The following is a 20,736-nucleotide window of genomic DNA, read 5'->3' as shown; positions in this document are numbered from 1 at the left end:
CACAGCAACAATCACCATGCAGTTAGAGCTTTAGCCACACTATCCCCTCTTAAATCCCCCCATCTCCCACCAATAAAGTCTTGGGAACATCTTCCTTGGCTTTTAGAAATAGAACTAGCTTAACCTACATGCTGGGGTGGGGTGAGGAGGAAGAGGAGAAGGTGGAGAAATCCCAGCCTATCCCATCCCACTTCTTGGTGGCAAGGTCTTAGAATTGTTCTGAGGGACTTTCCACCATTTAAATGACTTTAGGTCCACTGCTGTACAGCCCTTACTTTGGGGATGGGAAAAACTTGGCACTAGTAATGTTCGAGAAAAAAAGAGAAAACTTTCTAAAGATTGTTCAGTTGTTTTTCAGTCATATCCCAGTCATATCCTTTGTGACCCCATTTGGGGTTTTCTTGGCAAAGATATTGGACTGGTTTTGACACTTCCCTCTCCAGCTCATTTTACAGAGGAGGAAACCAAGGCAAACAGGTTTAAGTGACTTCCCAGGGCCATACAGCTAGTACATGTCTGAGGCCAGATTTGAATTCAAGAAGATGAGTCTTCCTGACTCCATGCCTAGTACTCTATCCACTGCACAACCTAGTCGCTAGCAAAGCAAAACAAAAAACCCAAAATTTTAATGGTCCCTGAAGAATGACTAAATTTAGAAGAAGAGGAAGACTAGTAATTTTAGGCTTTGCCTCCTCACTTCAGAAAAATAGCATCCCAGATTTCACTAATCTGGCCTATGTATAGTGGTTGATTCCAAATGTTTATAATTCACAGTTGAACTCCTGACCTAAGGCAGTGCCAATGATCAGGAGAAGCAAAAGAAACAGAGCTGTAGCACCTTCAGCACTGTCATGATTCTTCATCATTAGTCAGGGTTATCTGCAGGAAGGCAGTTAAGACGTCTTTGTAATTCACATTAAGTTTCCTTGCATAAGGCAGTGATGATGAGTAAAAGCAGCATAAAGACTGCAGAATGGATGATGACAACTCCATCACAGTCACTAATATTTTTTTAACCACAATTGGGCCATTTATATTTATAATAAAGTGGCTAAAAGGTCACTACCCTTTTGCCTAAAGGCTGTCCCAAGGCCAATGTTGATTCCAAGACTACTTCCTCAGTATTCACCAGCCCAGTCCTGACAGCCCCACCAGGTAAAGATTACCAAATTTTTGCCCCTTCAAATGCCTTTGCTGAGGGGTTGCCACCTTTTCTCATAGGGACTGGATAATGAATCTTCTTCATCTTTATCCAGGAACTTAGAATTATTACCAACATACGTAGGATATTTCTTTTCTTCTAGGGTATCTTGAGTCTTATTTAGTGACAATTTCAACTCCCTCATGCAATCAGAAAGCAAAGCACCTTCTAACAATACCATCTCTTGGTATTCTGGGAAGCCTATTCTGGGAAGCAACTGTCCAAATCAATGTGAAGAAAAAGAGGCCTGTCAATTAAGGGAGCCTCAAGCTGTTTCCCCATGATGTACAGAGGGTGCAAAGACTTGAAGGCCTTAGTGACTCTGCAACAAGGAAACAATAAGGAAGTGCTGAAAGGGGACAGTGGAATTATGTAAAAAAAAGAAAAAAAAAGTCCATACTTATTGGATCCAAGAAGCCACTAGACAAGACAGTCTTCTCCCTTCCTAGAGTGGCACTGTTTTTATCAAAGACAGTTTCTAAAAACTTGGAACCTGACATTTACAGTTAGGAGCACTCTCCCCTAGACGTGTTCTCTCTTCCTGTTTTCCTGTTGAACATAATTAACCTGTACACCAAACTCTGGCAGTTTGTGTTCAATTCTCCTTTCCCCAGTCCAAGTAAGAGTAAAGTTTCTGAGATGTCTATTCCCCCAGCCCTTCCTCCCTGATTGTATGTTCTTCTAGCACTTCCCAATTATAAGAAATAATTAAATTCCTCCTATTTTTCCCTTTTTTCCCTACTGTACTCCTGTAAGTATGCATCAACATTTAATCTCTTCTAATTGCTCTAATATATTAGCCCTCCTAGGTTTCTTTCTTGATGTTGGAGTTTGTATTTCAAAGTTTCTGTTCAGTCTTGGTTTTGTCATTAGGAATGCTTGAAAGATCTCTGATTAGGGGGATCATTCTCTTCAGTCTTGCAGTCTTGCAGAGTATTCTTGCTTTCATCTTTTGGGATACTGTAATCTAAGAGTTTATCTTCTTAAAAGTGGTAAAATTACTCTTGTGTAACCCTGACTGAGATTCCTTGGTACTTTGACTCATTCTTTCTGGCTACTTGAAGTATTTTTTTTTCCTCTGAATTGGAAGCTCTAGATTTTGGTTATGTTATTACTGGGTGTTTTCAAGTTGGAATTTCATTCAGGAGATGACCAGTGGATTCTTTCTATTTTCACTTTGCCCTCTGGTTATAGATTTAGGTGGTGGTGTTTTGTTTTTTTTTAATGATTTCTTGAAATAGGGTATCCAGGTTTTTTGTTTGGGTGGGATTATTAGAAGGCCAAATGATTCTTAATCTCTCCTTGCTTTTCAAGTCATTTTCAGGTCATTTATCTTACCTTTTCTTTCAATTTTTCAGCCTTTTGACTTTGTTCTAATATTGCTTATTGTCTTATGATATTATTGAATTCCATTTGCTCTATTCTATTTTTCAGAGAGTCTACCACTTGGGTAAATTTTCTGCCTTCTGTTCTATGCTATGTATTTTCTTTCCAATGATTTCTTCAACTACTCTAATTTCATTTTTTATCTGTTTCTTCATTTCTTTTAGTTCTTGTGATCAAGTCATTAGTTTCTCTGAGGTCCTACTTGTACTTTTGGTGTATTCTGTTTCTCTGAGCTTACCTCTTGGGCTTATAACTCAATAGCACTTTTTCATTGCATTTAGAGCTTTCTACTGTTTATTCATGTCTGCAGAGCTGTTCCTGTTTCTCTGTGAAGGGTCCTATAGAGGATTGGCTCTGCTCCTTGCTATTGCTCCTCTTATGGGTCAAGGTCAAAAATCTTATGTGCATATTTACAGATCGTTTCATGTTCCCCTCGAGGGTTCCTGCTCAGAGCAACTATAAGTTTCAGGCCCTATTTACTTGAAGCTAGGATAGCTTCCAACCCCCACCTCCCTTGCCTTTGTGTGGCCTCACTGGGTAAGCCCAAAGATTTTAGGACTTCTTTATTGGAGACTGGGCTGCTTCAGACCTCTTCAGAAGATCTTTACTCAAAGCTCCTACAAGCTTCAAGCCATTTGCTTGTATAGGCCTATACTGGATTCAGGAAATTAATGGTGTAAGTTTGTGCCTTCCTGGAATGGATAAAGGAGATTACTAGAGCTTTTGTGAGAGAGCTTGGGTCCTCTACAACCTTTTATGTCACCATCTAAGCAAGAGTGCCTGTATACCCTTTTAATTTACTTATCTCTGTACATGTTGTAGTTTCCTAGAATAACGTCTTGTAAGCTTCTTGAGCATAAATAGTTTGTTTTTATATCTGTATCCTCAGTACCTAATGAAGTAATTTGCCTGCAGTGGGCATAAATGTATTAATGCAACAATTACATATTTTTTTCATTTTTATAGTTTACAGTACTGTTAAGGGATTAAAAAAAAGTTGGGAACCATTTCAAAATATTCGTACATTACTCAAATTCCAAATATTAAACTTTGGAGTACAACTTTGAGAGGTACTATGAAGTAGAGAGGGGGCAGCAAGGTGGCACTGTTGACAGAATGCCAGGCCTGGAGCCAGGAAGACTCATCTTCCTGAGTTCAAATCTGGCCTCAGAACTTAATAGCTATGTGACTCTGAGTAAGTCACTTAATCCTGTTTGTCTCAGTTTCTTATCTGTAAATGAGCTGGAGAAGGAAATGGCAAACTACTCTAGTATCATTGCCAAAAAAAAAAAACAAAAACCCAAAAGTGGTCACAAAGAGTCAGACATGACTGAAATGACTCAACAACAACATGAAATAGAGAATTGACCTCAAAGTCAGAAAGACCTGGTTTCAAATCTTACCCTGACATAGGCTGTGTGACCCTGGGCAAGTCATTTCACTTTCCAGGGCCCCAGACAACTCCAAGTCTGTAGACAGATAAATCTAATCTACACTGGTAGAGGAAGTTTCCTTACGAATCACAGGTCCAGTTTAATAAAAAAAAGTACAGCCTTACTTTTTCTACATTAAATTACTTGTTTCCTTGACTCTTCTTATTTTTAATATATAAAACAACAAATTATGACTTTTGCATCATAAGTAAGACTGGAAGATGATTGTAAAAATATGGAGCCTGTCCCACTTACTAAAGTCATCAAATGAAAGCTATTTTAAAACAGAATCATTTCACCTTTACATTTATTTATATGTATATCTTAATACTTATATATGTATTTGAGTTTCCTATTAAGAGTGATATTTCTATCTCCAGAACCGAGCACATGCTTGGCAAGTAATAAGCTCTTAATATATACTTGCTGAATGACTGAATAGAAACCAACTGGACATTTGTTTATAAGGTAGGAGATACACTTTGTAATCTTATAACAGTTAGATAATTATGCTACAGACATGTGTTCTTAAAAGCAGAGGAAATGTTTTGCCAGAAAAGAGTAAAAGCTAGATATATTTAATGTGAATATCTATAAGTGGAAAGGTATGCATGTGAAAATTTTAAATTAATCAAATTTTAAGCTTCACAAAGCTTTAGAGAAGCTAAAATTCTAAATAAAAATGCTCCCAAATTTGGACATATTGATAAGTAAGTGAATTTAGGAAATGGAACATTTTAACTTGGACTAAAATAACATGAAGGAAATACTCTAATATTCCTCCCAATCCTAGTGATTTAATGGCAAGGTTCATTAAGTAGCCAACATCTTGAATCACAAAGCAGATAGACAAGTGCTAAATAATTAACACAATGACGTGTTGCTTTTCTGTAGACTGAAGGAAGGCAGCGCAGAAGCCAGTATGGATTAGGGAGACACTCTTATAGAGCCCCAGGTGTTCTACGCGGGATACATAGCTCTCACAGCATACTGCCTAAAAGTTTATTTGCCTGCTTGTTTGAGCTTCCATTTCCATGACTGACATTACCACTCTCACTGATTCCTTAGGCTCTTCCCAACACTTTTGTTTGAATGGTATATTATATCAACAAAACATTCCCTACATCAACATTTTAGTACTGCTGCTTTAATTTCAGAAGACATAAAAACATACCTCCTGATCAAAAGCTAATTTTTTTCTAACAATATGAAAAATTAAAGAACATAAATGCATAAATGTACTAAATATTTCACACATTTGAATACAGCTCTTTGCTGCTGGAGATCTTACCTTCATTTTCTGTATTAGCTGGAACAGAATCAACACCAAAAGGATGCCATGGCTGCAGATCATCTAGGCTGAATTCTCCATCAACTGGAAGAAGTTCCACTGTGGTTTTAGTTTCAGTCAGTGACGGCATGAGGGCATCATTTCCATAACTGATCCTGGGTTCACTGATCATGTTGGCCAAGACATCATCGGAGTAGTTTTGCTCTTTCTGAAGCAGCTCATCTGTACAATTAGAACAATGTCTAATGATTAGTAATTAGTAATATTAGGCCATTTCCTACAATCTGGCTGATCCTCTCAATAAACATATTTTCTAGAAGAATAAGTTGGAGACTGTGGGTGGCTATTTATTGATAATGGCAGGAGTTGGGTGCATGGAGAAAAGAAATACGCACTAATTCTTTCAAGGAACTAGAACAAGCATTTACCAAGCTCCCAGTGCCAGGCACCATGTGCTAAGTGCTTTACAAATATTATTTCCTTTGTTCCTCGCAATAACCCTGTGAGGTAGGTACTATTATGATAACTATTTTTTTTTTTTTTTACAGTTGAGGAAACCAAGGCATAGGTTAAGTGACTTGCCCAGGGTCTCGGAGCTAGTATTTGAATTCAGGTCTTCCTGGATTTAGGCCCAGAATTCTTATCTACTGTGCCACCTTGCTGCTTAGCAATAATTTACAAGACAATACTCTCAAAAGCCTGAAAGAACTGATGGCTCCTTTAAGAACACAGAGTCATTTATTAAATGAACATTAGATATCTGCTATCTGGACACTTAGAACTCAGAAGCTTGACTTCAACTGAGGCTCTGTTTCATGCTGAATTAGGGACTAAGTCACTTAACCTCGTCAAACCTTGGTTTCTTTAACTTAAAAATGGAGATAATAGTTACACTACTTATTTCACCAGGTTAAGAAAATAAAAAAATATGATGCAGCTAAAACATTTTATAACTGTAATATGTGATATAAAACATGAACTATCGTTTAACTGTGTAACTTCAGAGGGACTTCAAAATTAGGACTGATAGATGAAAGAACTTTTTAATTATTAGTTATCCAATAATTTGTTATGAGGACATTAGTTGATGATATTTCTGTCCATCACACCAGCCTCTTTTAAAGACTGTTTTATTGATGCATATGGGGGTAAGTTATACATCCTCATGACTTCCCAGGGACACCTTTCCTCCGCTCTCCACCCCTTTTAGAGACCTTCCTTCTAGACTGGATAACACAAGTTATCTAGTGGCTGGATAAATAAACTATTGACCCAATCTGATAACGTGTTCCTCATTCTGCATCTGTAATCTATCACCTCTCTCACAAAAGGGAAACATACTGGTTTGGTCTCTTTAAAGACCAATGATAATTTTTTAAAAATCTGGGCTTTTCAGTTTTCCCCTTGATCATATCCTTCTAGGTTATGAGGTACTCTTCAGAATTCCCTTAACACTGAACTAAGCTACAAAGAATATTCTTCCATGGTTAAGACTTTCAACTACTTGAGGGCAGTTATCACATCTGCCTATTATTTTATTCTCCTGTACAGGTCAAAGATCTTTACTGCCTTCAATCATTCTCCATATGACATGGTTTCAGATTCCATACACTCCTTCTTACTCGTCTCTGATTCAATATAATTTCACAGAATCACAGAACTTTGACACTGGAAGAGATCTATCAATATTATTTATTGTGTCACTGGTCACATGCCATGCCTGTAATACATTCCTTTATTACTTCTGGTCATAGAATCTCTCACTTCATTCAAGATACAGCTCATGTACTACTTTCTACATGAAGTTTTCCTAATTCTCCCCAACTGCTAATGCCTACCCTCTATCTCTAAATACCTTGTAATTATTAATATGGAGCATCCCTTTGCACACCCTGCCTCACACTTAAAAGGATGCTCAGCCAATATATCAGTCAGGCACAGGTAAGATTGGGATGGACCTGATTCTAGTCATGCATGATAGAGAGTCTCTCTCTCTGCAGGAACCCTAACCCCCCACTCGAAGCAGGTGCAGATATCTTCTGACAGCTTCCTGTTGGCCATGATGACTTAGGGGTTTGTACTGCATGGCAATAAAAACTCTTAATTGGCTGTGAAGCTCGAACTCTGTGAATATACTGTGGGTAAACCCTGCTCCTCAATCCTCTATGGGCCTTGCTCTCAACCTTGATGTTATCCATGACTCTTCTGGCATTTTCTCTGCGTATCTAATTTGTTTTCAGCTCTTGTTTTCACCTTCACATCTGTCATACACATTCCTTTCTCTTCTTTGTTGCCAAGTCTTGTCATTTTGGCCTTCACAACATTTCTCACATATGTCCCCTCCTCTCCATTCTCACTGTCACCACCCTGGCACAAACCCTCATCACCTCACACCTAGACTACCGAAACACACTTATATTTGGTCTCCCTATCCGAAGTCTGCTGCCAAAGTGATCTTTCTAAAGTACAAGTATGACCATATCAGACTCTCTTTCTTGATAAATCTGAGTGGTTCCCTACTGGGTCCCTTACCAAGATTAAATAAATAATCTTCTGACATTTCAGGGCCTTCATAATTTGGCCTCCTCTTACCTTCTTATACACTTTACTCCTTTCCTCACTTTACATGAGCCCTTTGCTGTTTTTCACATACCACATTCCATCTCCCAACTCAGTTAATTGGGACTGGCTATCTCCTATACGTGGAATGCTCTTCTCAGTTAATTGGGACTGGCTATCTCCTATACCTGGAATGCTCTTCTTAGTTAATTGGGACTGGCTATCTCCTATACCTGGAATGCTCTTTTTCCTCAACTCTAACTTCTAGCTTCCTTATCTTCCTTCAAGATTCTATTTAAATCACATTTTCTATGGGAAGCTCTTAGTGGTCTCTCCTTTTCTTTTAAGAGAAGGGTTCTTTACATGAAATCCATGAACTCCAAGGCTGAGCACAGTGCCTGGCACCTCGTGTTGTTCAGTCATTTTTCAGTCATGTCTGACTCTTTGTGACCCTATCTGGGGTTTTCTTGGCAGACAGACTGGAGTCCTTTGCCATTTCCTTCTCCAGCTCTTTTTACAGAGGAGGAATTGAGGCAACCTGGGTTAAGTGACTTGCTCAGGGTCACACAGCTAGTAAATGTATGAAGCCGGATTTGAACTCATGAAGATGAGTCTTCCTGACTACAGGTCCAGCACTTTATCTATTGTGTCAGACTGATGAACTTAAAAAAAAATTCTGACAGTTATATTTCAATGTAATTGATTTATTTGTGATTCTATTTTAACATTTTCATTTAAAACATTATTCTGAGGCAGGGTCAATAGGTTTCATCAGAAAACCAAAGAGGTCCTAAAATGGTTAAGAATCCTTGCAACAAGACTGTATATATCTTATATGCGTATAATTATTTGCATGTTGTCTCCCTCATTTGAGTGTGAGCTCCTTGACAGTAGGGACCATGTTGATGTCTTTCTTTATAACCTCAGCACTTAGCACAGTTTTGAGTCAGTTAATATGTATATTAAGCACCTACTATTTGTTAGCCACTCTCCTAAACTCTGGGGATACAATGAAAGGCAAAAGACAGTCCCAGCTCTCAAGGTACTCACAATGTAACGGGGAAGACAACATTGCCCACCCCCACCTCCTATTGAGAAAGCAACAGGAAGAAAAGTTATTACAGACATAGGCAAAAAAAAAAAATTTCACATTGTTCATGTTTATTTATATGTGTCTACATATATGCATCACACACACATACATTCACACATAGATACATGCCTTTCTGTAGTCTATTTAGTGTGACATTTTTCACATTTTTGGGGTGATTTTGTTGTTGAAAATGCCTCCTAGGTATAGTGCTGAAGTGCTGTCTAGGTGTTCTCAAATGCAAGAAGGCTGTGATGTGCCTTATAGATGAGGCTTCATCCAAGCATGAATTATAGGAACTGTTGGCCTTGAGTTGAATGTTAATCAAACAATATGGTACATCCAGCAAAAGGAAGAAGAAAATCACCATTTGCACATGAGGCTGCTCCACAAAGTGCTAAAGTAAATGTGACCAGAAGAAGCTCACAGGAACCTAACCTTGTATTTCCATTAGAGGCAGAGGCAATTACAAAGAAAAAAATTAGATAACTGATTATATGAAACTTAAAAGCTTTTACACAGATACATTTAATGTAGTAGAATAAGAGGGGAAGTACCTGAATGGGAAAAAATCTTTGTATCAAATTTGTCTCATAAGCATTTGGCATCCAAGTTATATATGTATATGTATACCTAAGACTAAAAGCTATTCTCTAATAGTTAAGTGGTCAAATGATATGAACAAGCAGTTCCTCAAAGAAAAACCACAAATTACTCACAACCACATGAAAGGATGCTTTTAATCACTAAGTAATAAAAGAAATGCAGATCAAAACAACCTTGAGGTTTCATCTCACAGCCTGCAAACTGGCAAAGAAAACAGAAAATGGCAATAGTCAATGTTGGAGGAGTTGGAGGAGGTTGCATTAATGCATTGTTGGTGGAGCTCTGAAATAGTACAAGCAATTCTGGTAAACAATCTGGAGTTACGCAAATAATTTTTTAAAAAATTGGAACTATACAAATAAAGGGACAAAAATGCTCATACTCTGAACCACTTGTGACTCCATTACTAGTACACCAAAATATAGATAGAAAATAGAAGACATTAATAAAACTTATTAAAATAAAAATAAAAATCAATAGGAGAATTCTATTATAATTAATGATTGCAGATTTGTATTTGCCACCAGTGCACCATATCCCTTCCTACTAGAATTGTAAATAGATAATGCTGTATTTCCCTCCAGAAATTTATTCACTGCTCTTTTAAAATTCTATGTACAGATATAGGAGAAAGAGGGGAGTGTTTATAAAGCAAAAGCTTCCATGCAACAGTTAGCTTACCAACTTCATCCTGGATCTCCTCGGCTACTGCTGGCACATTGTAGAGCAGAGAGAGAGACTGGTTCATCCTCTCATAAATCACACGCAAGTGTGTCATGACCTATACCAAAGATGGAAGCTCAAGATAAACCAAAAGTAGTTTTTTCTCTTACTAGTCATTACAAATAAAAATGATTTTGAAGATAAAACAACCTTTGGTACTTTTTCTCTGAAAGGCTATTTCTCTTTTTCATCTTACTTTTTTTGGTTCCTATGGCTTTGGTTCAGGACATTATATTTCCAAGCATACCACAAACTTGACAAAACAGTCAGAAAGACCTTTCTCTATCACAATTCTACAATTTTGGGACTAGAAAAACAGCGAAACCAAAAACCTCCTTTTCATATTTTAAAATAGAGTGGACCAAATTGTGGTTTTACAAGTTGCCTGAAGCTAGATATTTAAAGATTCTGTCATTCTAGAAAAAGTAAAATTTAAAAGCTAGAATATATTTTAAATCTGAAAGAATCTGATATGTTTAAAAATAGACATTTAGTAGGACTTAGCTTTAAAAACAGGAATAAAAAAAAAAAGAAAAAAACCAAGAATGAGAATTAATAAAGTATCACAAATGAAAGATAATCTATGATTACATGAAACTACTGGATTTGTACAATTTTGGAGGCTGTTTATGATGATTCTTCATTGCTTCTTTAGGCGAGAATATGTAAAAATTCCTATAAGGTGGGATTTCAGGAACTAATATGAGTAATAAAACTCTTGGCCAAATTATTCAAGAGAACAATGCCAATGGAAATTTCTCAAGTTCTAAAACTTGTTATGCCACTAACTTCATAGAAACAACTCTTTTGCTGCTATATATTGAAAGGTATTCTTTTCTCAACCTATACAAATCAGTAAGACAAATACTCTAAAATTTTAAATATTTGCTATATATTTAAAAGATTATCACCTTTATTATTTACCTGAGATCTGATTTGGGCAGCTTTCTTTGGATCCACCATACGAACATGTTCAAAATGCTTTAAGGTATGTTGCCTGTCTTTCTGTTCAGCACGTACATATTTTTTCAGCATGTTGAATACATGGCGTGGCTACAGAATGAAAATAGAAAATATTTTTTTCCAATGTATAAGAGTAAATTTTCCCCCTCAAAATCAGTGTTTCTATTGGTAGAAGAACACATAAATCTTTTTCAATAGTGGGCCATATAATCAGAATTCCTTATGTATGTAGGCTGTGTGAACTTTTATTGACTTAAATTTTCAAGTATATGAACATAACAGCGGTGACGGACAATTAACAACCCTATTAGCTGATTTAGTTCAAGACCTATTAGGTCTATTAGTTCATGTGTTGCTGCCTAATTATTTAGTTTTCCTATAAATTACAATCACATTGTCTGAGTAATCATGTAGGCCTTGTCAGATGTCTAGTCAATAGTATGTCCTATGAAATCTAAGAACTCGGTTTAGAACCATCTATATTATCAAAACATTATGATAGATGAATTTTCCTCCTGCTTATTCTAAAAATCCTTTCTTCCCCATCTTTTCTAAGGCATAACTACTCCTATTTTCTAGTACCAACACTCTACTGAAACTATTCTCTCAAAGGTTACCAGTATAAGGGTGAGATTAAAACCACCCTATTTGACTGGGTGAAAACACTTTTTGATTGCACTGAATAATTAGAAGTGAGTGTGAATATATTACAATCCCTGTGCAAAATACTCTTACTCCGAAGCAGTTTTGTATAAAAAGGAGGCAGGTCTTAGAATCTGGAAAGAAGAGATTCTGAGCATCCGGATTTAAGGAGTTGGAGAAAACATGGAACAAAGGTAACTAAACCTTAGCAAAGATAGGAGACATTGAGCAGAGTTCTTTGCTCTACTGGCATCTCAGAAAAGGGGACTGTGACCAAAGAAAGTCCAAAGAAAAACACAACTGTAATAAGGAAGGAAAATGACAGTTGTCTGAAGAAAAATCACAAATCAACGTAGATTTTAAAAAGTTATGTGTGGAAGGTGGACAGGTAAGAAAGAAGGACTACAAAAGCATGGCATGCCACACAAAACTCGTCTCAAGAATGTAAAAGCTCAAAGTGTGTTAATGGCTGTGAGGTTAGCTGACATAAAAAATAAAACTATACCAAAGGAGACGGGGGAGAGTTCAGCCGGAAAGGAAGGGAAGGAGGTTTGGATGGGGCAGAGAGGAGAAGGGAGACAGCAGCGAAAGCCTCCACTGCCACCTGTGCTGCTCCTCTGGGCTAAGGAACATGAGGGAAGGGAGGAGGATGGGCCCAGTCCCAAGCAGCCTGGGTTGGGGTAGGGGTGGTCAGTGAAGTAGATACAGACAGGATGCTGCAACTGAGAGAGTCAAAGCCAGATACAAATTTCCAACTACAGGGAATGAAATATGGGAGACTGCTTAAAAATCTAGGGAATTTTTTTCTCAGCCTATACTTTAATTTGCCTAAGCTTTTTGAACATGGCAGTTTCCTATCAGAAAGCAATGGCCTGCTTTTGGACACTATGCAGATGAGGGAAGCAGTCTCTGGAAACTACCTGCTTCTAACTGGCTTAAAAATCCAATACACAGATTCTTTTTCTTTGTAGAAGGAATCATGGATGCACTAGCATCAACAGAATTTATGGGTTTTATGATGAATGTACAAAAAGATACAATATTGAACTATGAAAAATCTTTACAGACTGCTTTAATTGTAGCCATTGAGGAAGAGAAAATACTGTGTTATCTTGGAGGTTTGTAACCAGATCTTTAATCTACAGATCAGAGTAAATTTATGGCACCAACCAATTTACCAGATCAAAATCTTTTTTGTGATCTAGTGTGGTCCTGACCCTGACAAAGCTGTTCTAGACTGGAGTGAAAATGACAGATGCATGTCCTTTACATTTGGTGCCAAAGTATTTTGCAAAATTTCTCCATAAGCATTACTTGGATCTAAATGTAGAGTCCAATGTACAGGTGGTTGAAAATGGATGTGAATTTTTTTGCAAAAAGGCAACTGGTAACATTCTTTTCTGCCCCAAATAATGTTGTGAGTTTGATAATGCAGGTGCCATGACAACCATGGATAGAACTCTAATATGTTCTTTTTAGATTTTAAAACTTGCAGAGAAGAAAGCAGCTAAATGCCAGCAGGCTTTCAATTTGACACTGCCTACTGGCCTTGCATTATAGTATATAATCTTTATTTAAAAAACTGCAACATGTACTGGTTACTTTGCTCAAAATAGATATGTGTATATAGTTTCTTTTTCCTCCAATTTTTAATTTAATAAATGGTATTTACTGGTTATAATAGCAAATGAAAGACTTTCTCCATTCCTAAGAAAAGATTCTTTTTTATTTTTTATTTTTTATTTGTTAAAAAGGTCTATATTCCTATTCAAGCACCTTCTGTCAGTGAAACAGCTGTACATCCCATAGCAGTGACTTTTGTTATTTGGGGTAAATATGTACAACTGACTTTTTTAAAATTCAGTGCAATACATGTGTAGTGTAAATGCTTATTTTTCTTTAAGATCTAAGGAAGGTGCTAGTGTTCTTTGAGACCAGACATTACTATCATAAAAAGCATACTATTATATGTGTGTGTGTGTGTGTGTGTGTGTGTGTGTGAAATAAATAAATATGTATGTATAGACAAAGTATATTAGTGTAGATGCCTTTGTGATCCTGAGGTACTTCTGGGGTTCTTAAAGGATATATACCAATGGAACAGAAGCTCTGGCACTGTCTACTACATGGGAATCAGCCTCAGAAAAAATTCAACTAATTATAGAGTACTTGTACTGGCCCCTTAGTGACAAACTCTGGCTATGGCAAACAATACAAAATGGGGCTCAGTTCCTTTTACTTTTATAGTGAAGGAAGCAAATGGGTTAAAAAACAGGGACAGAAGGGAAGGCTAGGCACAATTTCTAGACTATCTATAAATACTACCTTGGTTGTCAGTACCATAACCATGAGAATCTTGCCCAAAGATCAATGAATGGGCACAATACCAAAGGGAGTGAATCTTACCAATTTTGACATTTCATCAAACATGAAAGTAGAAGATAGAAGGAAGCTGGAATTACATGGAAGGATGGCTCCAAGAGGCTCTTGGAAAGGCAATTAAAGGTCATTTTATTCTAGCATCCAAAGCCAACAAAAAATATAATTTAATGGGGCATTTGGCCAACTCGCATTGCACTATTTGCGATAGTGGCATCAAGCCAATGAAAACAATACTAAGAAAATAACCATGGCTTATACATCACTATCTGTTGCAGAACACAAAGAGGTACAGGAATCCTATGGAGGACTTGGTAGTAGTCACCAAATTAAATCAAAATATATTTTGATACTCAGTATATTCAATGCAAAAGCACCATTTTAGAAATATATGTCAGGAATAAGGTAAGGAGAGAGGCTTAAGACTTGAGGGCTAAACAGAAGCATCATAACTATATACCATGAATTCTTTTTCAAGAAAATAATTGTAAGGCTTTGTATGTGGTCAGCTCTGAATAATATCACAAAAATGAAATTTATTATATTTTAACAAACAGGAAATGACTAATGCAGGAATCATTCTCCAATCAGTTGAATTTGAATATTTAGACCACCCATTTGTTGAAGCAAAAATTAACAAAAAGCTAGAAGAGTAAAAATGAAAAACAAAAAGTATTCGTGAAATTAAAACAATTCCAACCAAATAGGCCATGTCACTGATGCAAAAATGGAAAAATCATCAACACTGATTATAATTTCATACATTATTTTAACTAGTATAAATCAGTTACCATAATGAAAAATAAACAGGGTCTTAGTCAGTAAACACTTGAATAATTTGCTAAGGGGAAAGATATGAAAGCCAAGGTTTATATTAGTTTAGATATCTGTTTATCATACCTTTCAGAGAAGCATACATATAAGCATATGTAAGTACACATAAGATTTCTTATAGAGAAAGCAGAAAAGGTCCTGAAGAGAAAAAATGGGAAGTGGTCATATACTGGACTACACTGAGTGTTAACAGAGTTGTACATGTAGGAGATGATACTTATTTAAAGGTGTCAAGAGATCAGCTATCAAGTTATCTGAAGGGAAGATGCCAAAGGTATAGAAAGAATTTTAGAACTTATTATTCCCAAAAAAGGTGACCCTGAGAACATGAATAACTATCAACCCTGGTGCCTACTTTCCCATATATATAAATTTTTTTAAATGAGAATAATCTAAACATGCATTGAGAATATCTTGGCTGGGGGTATTTTAAGGGGATGTAAAGGCTTTTACAAACAGTATTCCATAGTGGACATCTTTACATCACACAACTGACTAAAAGATGACGATATGAACTCATATTAATAGCTTTATGATTTATATAGCCCTTTTAACATTTGCAAAGCATTTACCATATTGTCTCATTTGATCAAAGATAATACAAGATGCTTATGTGCTTACTGTTGTTGACTTAAAAAAACTGGATTTTGTAGAGCATAATATTGCCTTAAAAAGTTCTTTTCCAAAAACGAGTCTCTGATGAATAATAGTAGAAATCATACAAGATTCTGTGTGTAGCTAGGTTGGGGGAGGAAGAGGGAGGAGTTGAAATTGCATTGGAATCTACCCCAAGCAAACTTGGGGATGGGCTTGTGAGACACATTCTATGGAACATGGAAAGCACTGAGTCTTCTCTCTGGCAACCTTTAGTGAGAAACGTACTTTGGTCTCTTGAGAGATGACCTGTGGAATCAGGTTTCTGGTTGGTCCCCATGCATCCCCACTCCATTCTATAACAGAGAGCTATGTAAAAGATGACTGGCACCTAAGACATAACCACCTACAATGAACTTTAAAAAGAAAGCCAACGTTCCCTCTTCTCTTATGAAAATTTAGCTTTGGACTTCCTGTGAAGGAGTGGTGGAGAGCACACCCTACAGATAAGGTGACTGAAGACTGACAGTAAGAATGTGTGCTAGCCTAAGTGAGTCTGAAGCTAGATGTCAAAGGCAGATACCTCTTCTGGTTTGTGTTTATTTCCCTGAGCACAAGTGAAATACCGACTTTTTGATACATAGCCAATAATACCGGTTCCCAGGCTGAGGAATGTCACAGAGTGAACTAATGCTGAATTATCACCGTATGGAGTTGCTTGCAAACATCAGGCTAAACCAAATCTTTTGAAGGTTTATCTAGATTCTTTTTTATGATTTAGAACACAAATCATTAGATGGCCTCATTGTAGAATCAGGAAATCTTTCTATGTTAACTGCATCATAGGCTTTCTGTTTCGTTTTTTCTTTTTTAACCTTTCTCAAAAGATACGGCATATTGACACCAATTACGGAAATTCATGCTTTTACCTCCCAGAAGGACACCTTTAAGTATTTGTAATCAAGAGTAATGCCAGCAGACCTTTGTCTTTCCATCAAAGAGGATGTATGTTTAAATGTAAGGTTTTTTTGTTCTTTGAAGCTATCCTCATGCCATTTTAATTAATATCAAAGCCCATTTGATATAAATAATTGATCCTAACTGCTTTTGAGCTGTGTATTTCCTTATTTGTGAACATGGGGGCTGTAACTGAGAAGACCTTGGATCAAGGTACAAAAAGTTCCATCTGTAAAAAGTTCTGAGTTCAATCACAATCACTACAAACTCGGCGTTTGAAAATATTCCTAACACCACTGGGCAGAGGTTGGGTTCCCTTTGCAACCTTACATTTTTATCTATCCCTAGTTTACTCCTACCCTCTTTGTGCTTAAGGCAAAGTTCATCTTACTGGAAACATTTCAAAACACATAACAAAACAAGAGATTATATTGTCTATTAGACACATAGGCACTGGTAGAGGAAGTTGGTAAAACGGCTGACCTTTTCTTGGGACTTCTCTCAGATGGCTATAGAGCCAAGCACTCTGTCCTTATTACCCCTCCCTCTTCTCTGCTACATCTCAGTCGTCTCTTTGCATGAAGTTTAGTACAACTCCTAAAATTCTGATGCTTAGAATCTCTTCTTAGTTTCCGAATAGCCTCTTCCTTTTATGCAAAATGCTTACCTGTAGGGTGTGACCTAGTCTCTCACACAAAGACTTTGACTGATTAACGGAAGTCTACAGGTCCTGTTCACACTCATAATACCACCTGGTCAAGACATCAGAGCCAAATGTTTGATGTCACTCTTACACAAGAGTAAACAGATTTATGTGGAAGGAGGCTTGGTAAATAAAAAGGCAGAAAACACTTTCCTCTGAGGCAAATACCCTCAGGAAAGTTCACTCTCTACTTCCTTTCTTTGAAAGCTGTTCTGGAGAAAAAAAGTTACACTCCTGGGCTTGGTCATGAGAGAAGTTGGAATAGTGAGTCCCTACCCACATTTCAGCTAGGGGGCACAGTGGATAGAGTGCCAAGCCTGGAATCAGGAAGACCTGAATTCAAATCTGGCCTCAGACACTTATTAGCTGTGTGACCCTGGGCAAATCACTTAACCCTGTTTGTATCAGTTTCCTCATCTATAAGATGACCTATAGAAGGAAACCACTCCAGTATCTTTGCCAAGAAAACCCCAAAAGGGGTCACAAAGAGTCAGATACAACTGGAAACAGCTAAACAATCACAGCAACCCACATTCCAAAGACAGAGACTACCTCTGGTGAGAAGAGCTGGTTTGCCTGTGATACTACTTACACCAATTGCTACATATAGATTAGGAAGCTGAGGCCCAGAGAGGATAACCTGGCTTGTCCAAGCCCACAAACCTCCTTAGAATCAGTCTATAAATCTGTGTCATCTCATTCCAAATCCAAGATTCTTTCCATTACACTGTAACTGCCTCTCAAGAGTGCTATTGCCAAGACTCTGAGGACACACTCTTTCCCTCTATAAACCCTAGTAAAATAATTCCCTTAGCTCAGGAAAGTTCTGGGCTAGACAGTCATCTAAACCCTTTCTTTTTTTTTTTCCAGCCAAAGACAAGGTTTATTAGAACATCTGCCATATTAGGCAGATTCTTAAGGAATCTGAACATTGCTGAGCTATTGGCTAGATTATAAGAATATAAGCCCATCTAAACCCTTTCGAAAGTGTCCAGGGATCACCTGGAAACAGAAATATTCAAAACATTTGTCCTTTTTCCTCTTTTTTTTTTCTTTTTGTAGCAATTTGAAATCAAAAGTAAAATAAGAAACAGCCTCGCCATACCCGTGGAGGAACCGCCTGGAGGGCTGTGATGTAGTTCTCCAGGGCCATACGACGACGGTCATTAAGCATAGCTTCAACTCTGGCCATGTGTGTCTCTACCAACTGTTGCCTCTCATTGGCAGCTTCTTGTTCTAATGATTCCACTTTCTCCTGGAAATGCTTACAGAGAGAACAGACACAGGCATATGTCGATGATAAGACACTCGAAGTAAGGGACCACATGCAGCAAACCATCACTAAGAAATTAAAATTCTTTTCCAAAGGTCCACATAAGCTATTAATAATTTCTTTTTCATATGTCTGCAAATCTGAAAACTATCACTCATATACTGAATCAAGATTTTATTGATTTATGTCTAAGAATTGGGTTCAGTCGATTGGCCTTACCAGGGATATGTTTTGAACCAGTTTAAACTGTTCTTTAAAAAAGAAACAAAAAACCTAAATGACATCTAATTGACACAAATATTTTAAAAGTAGATTATCTTTTCTGTCAATAGAACTTAGCTTAATGATAGTTCATTAGTATAAGGATGAAAATCTTGCTGATAATGCACATGGCTACATAAATACATGGACAGGCCAAAGCATATGTGCTTCCTACATTACACAATGGAAATATAAGGGGCAAAATGATGGCAATATCAAAAATAAGTTCGTAAATGATAACTTCAATGACAATTCATGATAATTTAAGACAAGATTTACCAGTATTAATCAACCTGTATACCACAACTAAGCTCATGTCATCAATTTTTGTTCTAATGTTTTGCTTCACTGGTAATTCATGAGGAGTTACCTGGATGACGGCTTTCTTATCAGCTTTGGGAAGGTTCTTTGCTTGATGTTCTGCCTCCTCCCATTCCCTCATAACCTGCATATTTAAATAAATGGTTTTTGAATTAAGAATAATTCATTTCCCGACTAAAACAGAGTTTGTACAACCAATTCCCAAGTTTTCCCTGTATTTTGAATTGTCCTTCTAAAAAGAGTACTATGCTTAAGGAGATATCAAATTCTGTTACACTAATAGAAGGAAATTAAATTTGTCCTAGTCTTGAGTTATTTTTAGCTTCTCATTAGTTTCACTGGAGGTGACCTGTAAACAATGCATTAACTATGAATGTTAACAGTTATTAAAAAGTCAGACAAAAGAGAGTGAAAGTAGCACTTAGGGATTCAGAGTACCCTATGAAAAGCATGCTGATTTTCTCCAATGAATATTTTAAACTATACTTGAAATGATTTAATTTCGATACCAAAGTTCTCAATTAAATTGAACCAATTAATCAAGCAGAAAGCATTTATTAAGCACTTATTATATACCAGACACTGTTCTAAGAGGTGGGGATACAAAAAACCAGACCTTGACAAGGAACTTACATTTTAGTGGGGTAGCCAACATGTAAATAATTAAGTACACACTAAGTATATAGGGAGAAGATACACTTCAAGAGGGAAGTCTCTAGCTTGGTTCACTGCAAAAATGAATGGTAACTAATTCCAGTAGGTCCTGCACTGCTGCTTGGCAATCTTTTTATTCACCTCTTGACAGTTCCCTATTGCATATGGTCGTGACAAACTCTTTCCACTCAAGTTCCCAAGCCTTTCCCTACACAAGGGGTGGTGAACCTGCAGCCTCGAGAACACATGTGGCCTTCTAAGTCCTTGGGGGCAACCTTTTGACTGAGTCCAAGTTTTACAGAATAAATCTGTTCTGGATTTGTTCTGTGAAGTCTGGATTCAGTCAAAGGGCTGCACTAGAGGGCCTAGAAGGCTGCATGTGGCCTTGGGGTCGCAGGTTCCCCAACCCTTTCTCTACACTCTCCATTCTTCAAAGATGACTATGCCCCTGGAATTTTGCTGAGATCAATATCATCTGAACTTCTACCTACTGTCTATTATTATCAATCTTTTCTTTCTTTTCTATTATCTCAGAGAAAGAAGTATCTTTCCTCCTTCTGAATGCTAATGTTTTTCATTGGATTATGCTTCATTTTCATCCTCAACTTTTTTTCTTTCTTTTTTTTTTCAAGGCAATTGGGGTTAAGTGACTTGCCCAGGGTCACACAGCTAGTGAGTATCATGTCTGAGGCCAGATTTGAACTCAGGTCCTCCTGACTTCAGGGCTGGTTCTCTACCCACTGTGCCACCTAGCTGCCCCAATCCTCAACTTTCTAACTCTGGCACTTAATCCGAGCCTTAGTTTCTTCATCTGTAAAAGAGAAATACTGGATATTGACAACAATAATGGTGATGATAATGGATGA

General features: G+C 37.2%; 1 protein-coding gene and 1 pseudogene across 2 annotated transcripts in view; one reads left to right on the top strand and one right to left on the bottom strand.

The window, feature by feature from the left end:
* APP (amyloid beta precursor protein) overlaps positions 1-20,736 on the bottom strand; it is a 164,249-nt gene that overhangs the window by 23,517 nt on the left and 119,996 nt on the right. For both annotated transcript variants that reach the window (XM_027875455.1, XM_027875454.1), the window contains 5 exons: positions 19,266-19,340; positions 18,467-18,625; positions 11,214-11,342; positions 10,248-10,347; positions 5,312-5,533 (listed from right to left, as the gene is read on the bottom strand). In XM_027875455.1, coding sequence (XP_027731256.1) covers positions 5,312-5,533; positions 10,248-10,347; positions 11,214-11,342; positions 18,467-18,625; positions 19,266-19,340 — 685 coding nt within the window. The remainder of the gene's footprint in view (positions 1-5,311; positions 5,534-10,247; positions 10,348-11,213; positions 11,343-18,466; positions 18,626-19,265; positions 19,341-20,736) is intronic.
* Positions 12,450-13,454, top strand: LOC114052735 (annotated as a pseudogene).

This window comes from Vombatus ursinus, unplaced genomic scaffold (genome assembly GCF_900497805.2).
Source record: "Vombatus ursinus unplaced genomic scaffold, bare-nosed wombat genome assembly UNPS02014809.1, whole genome shotgun sequence".
Lineage (NCBI taxonomy): Eukaryota > Metazoa > Chordata > Mammalia > Diprotodontia > Vombatidae > Vombatus > Vombatus ursinus.
This window is presented reverse-complemented; position numbering and strand designations above follow the sequence as displayed.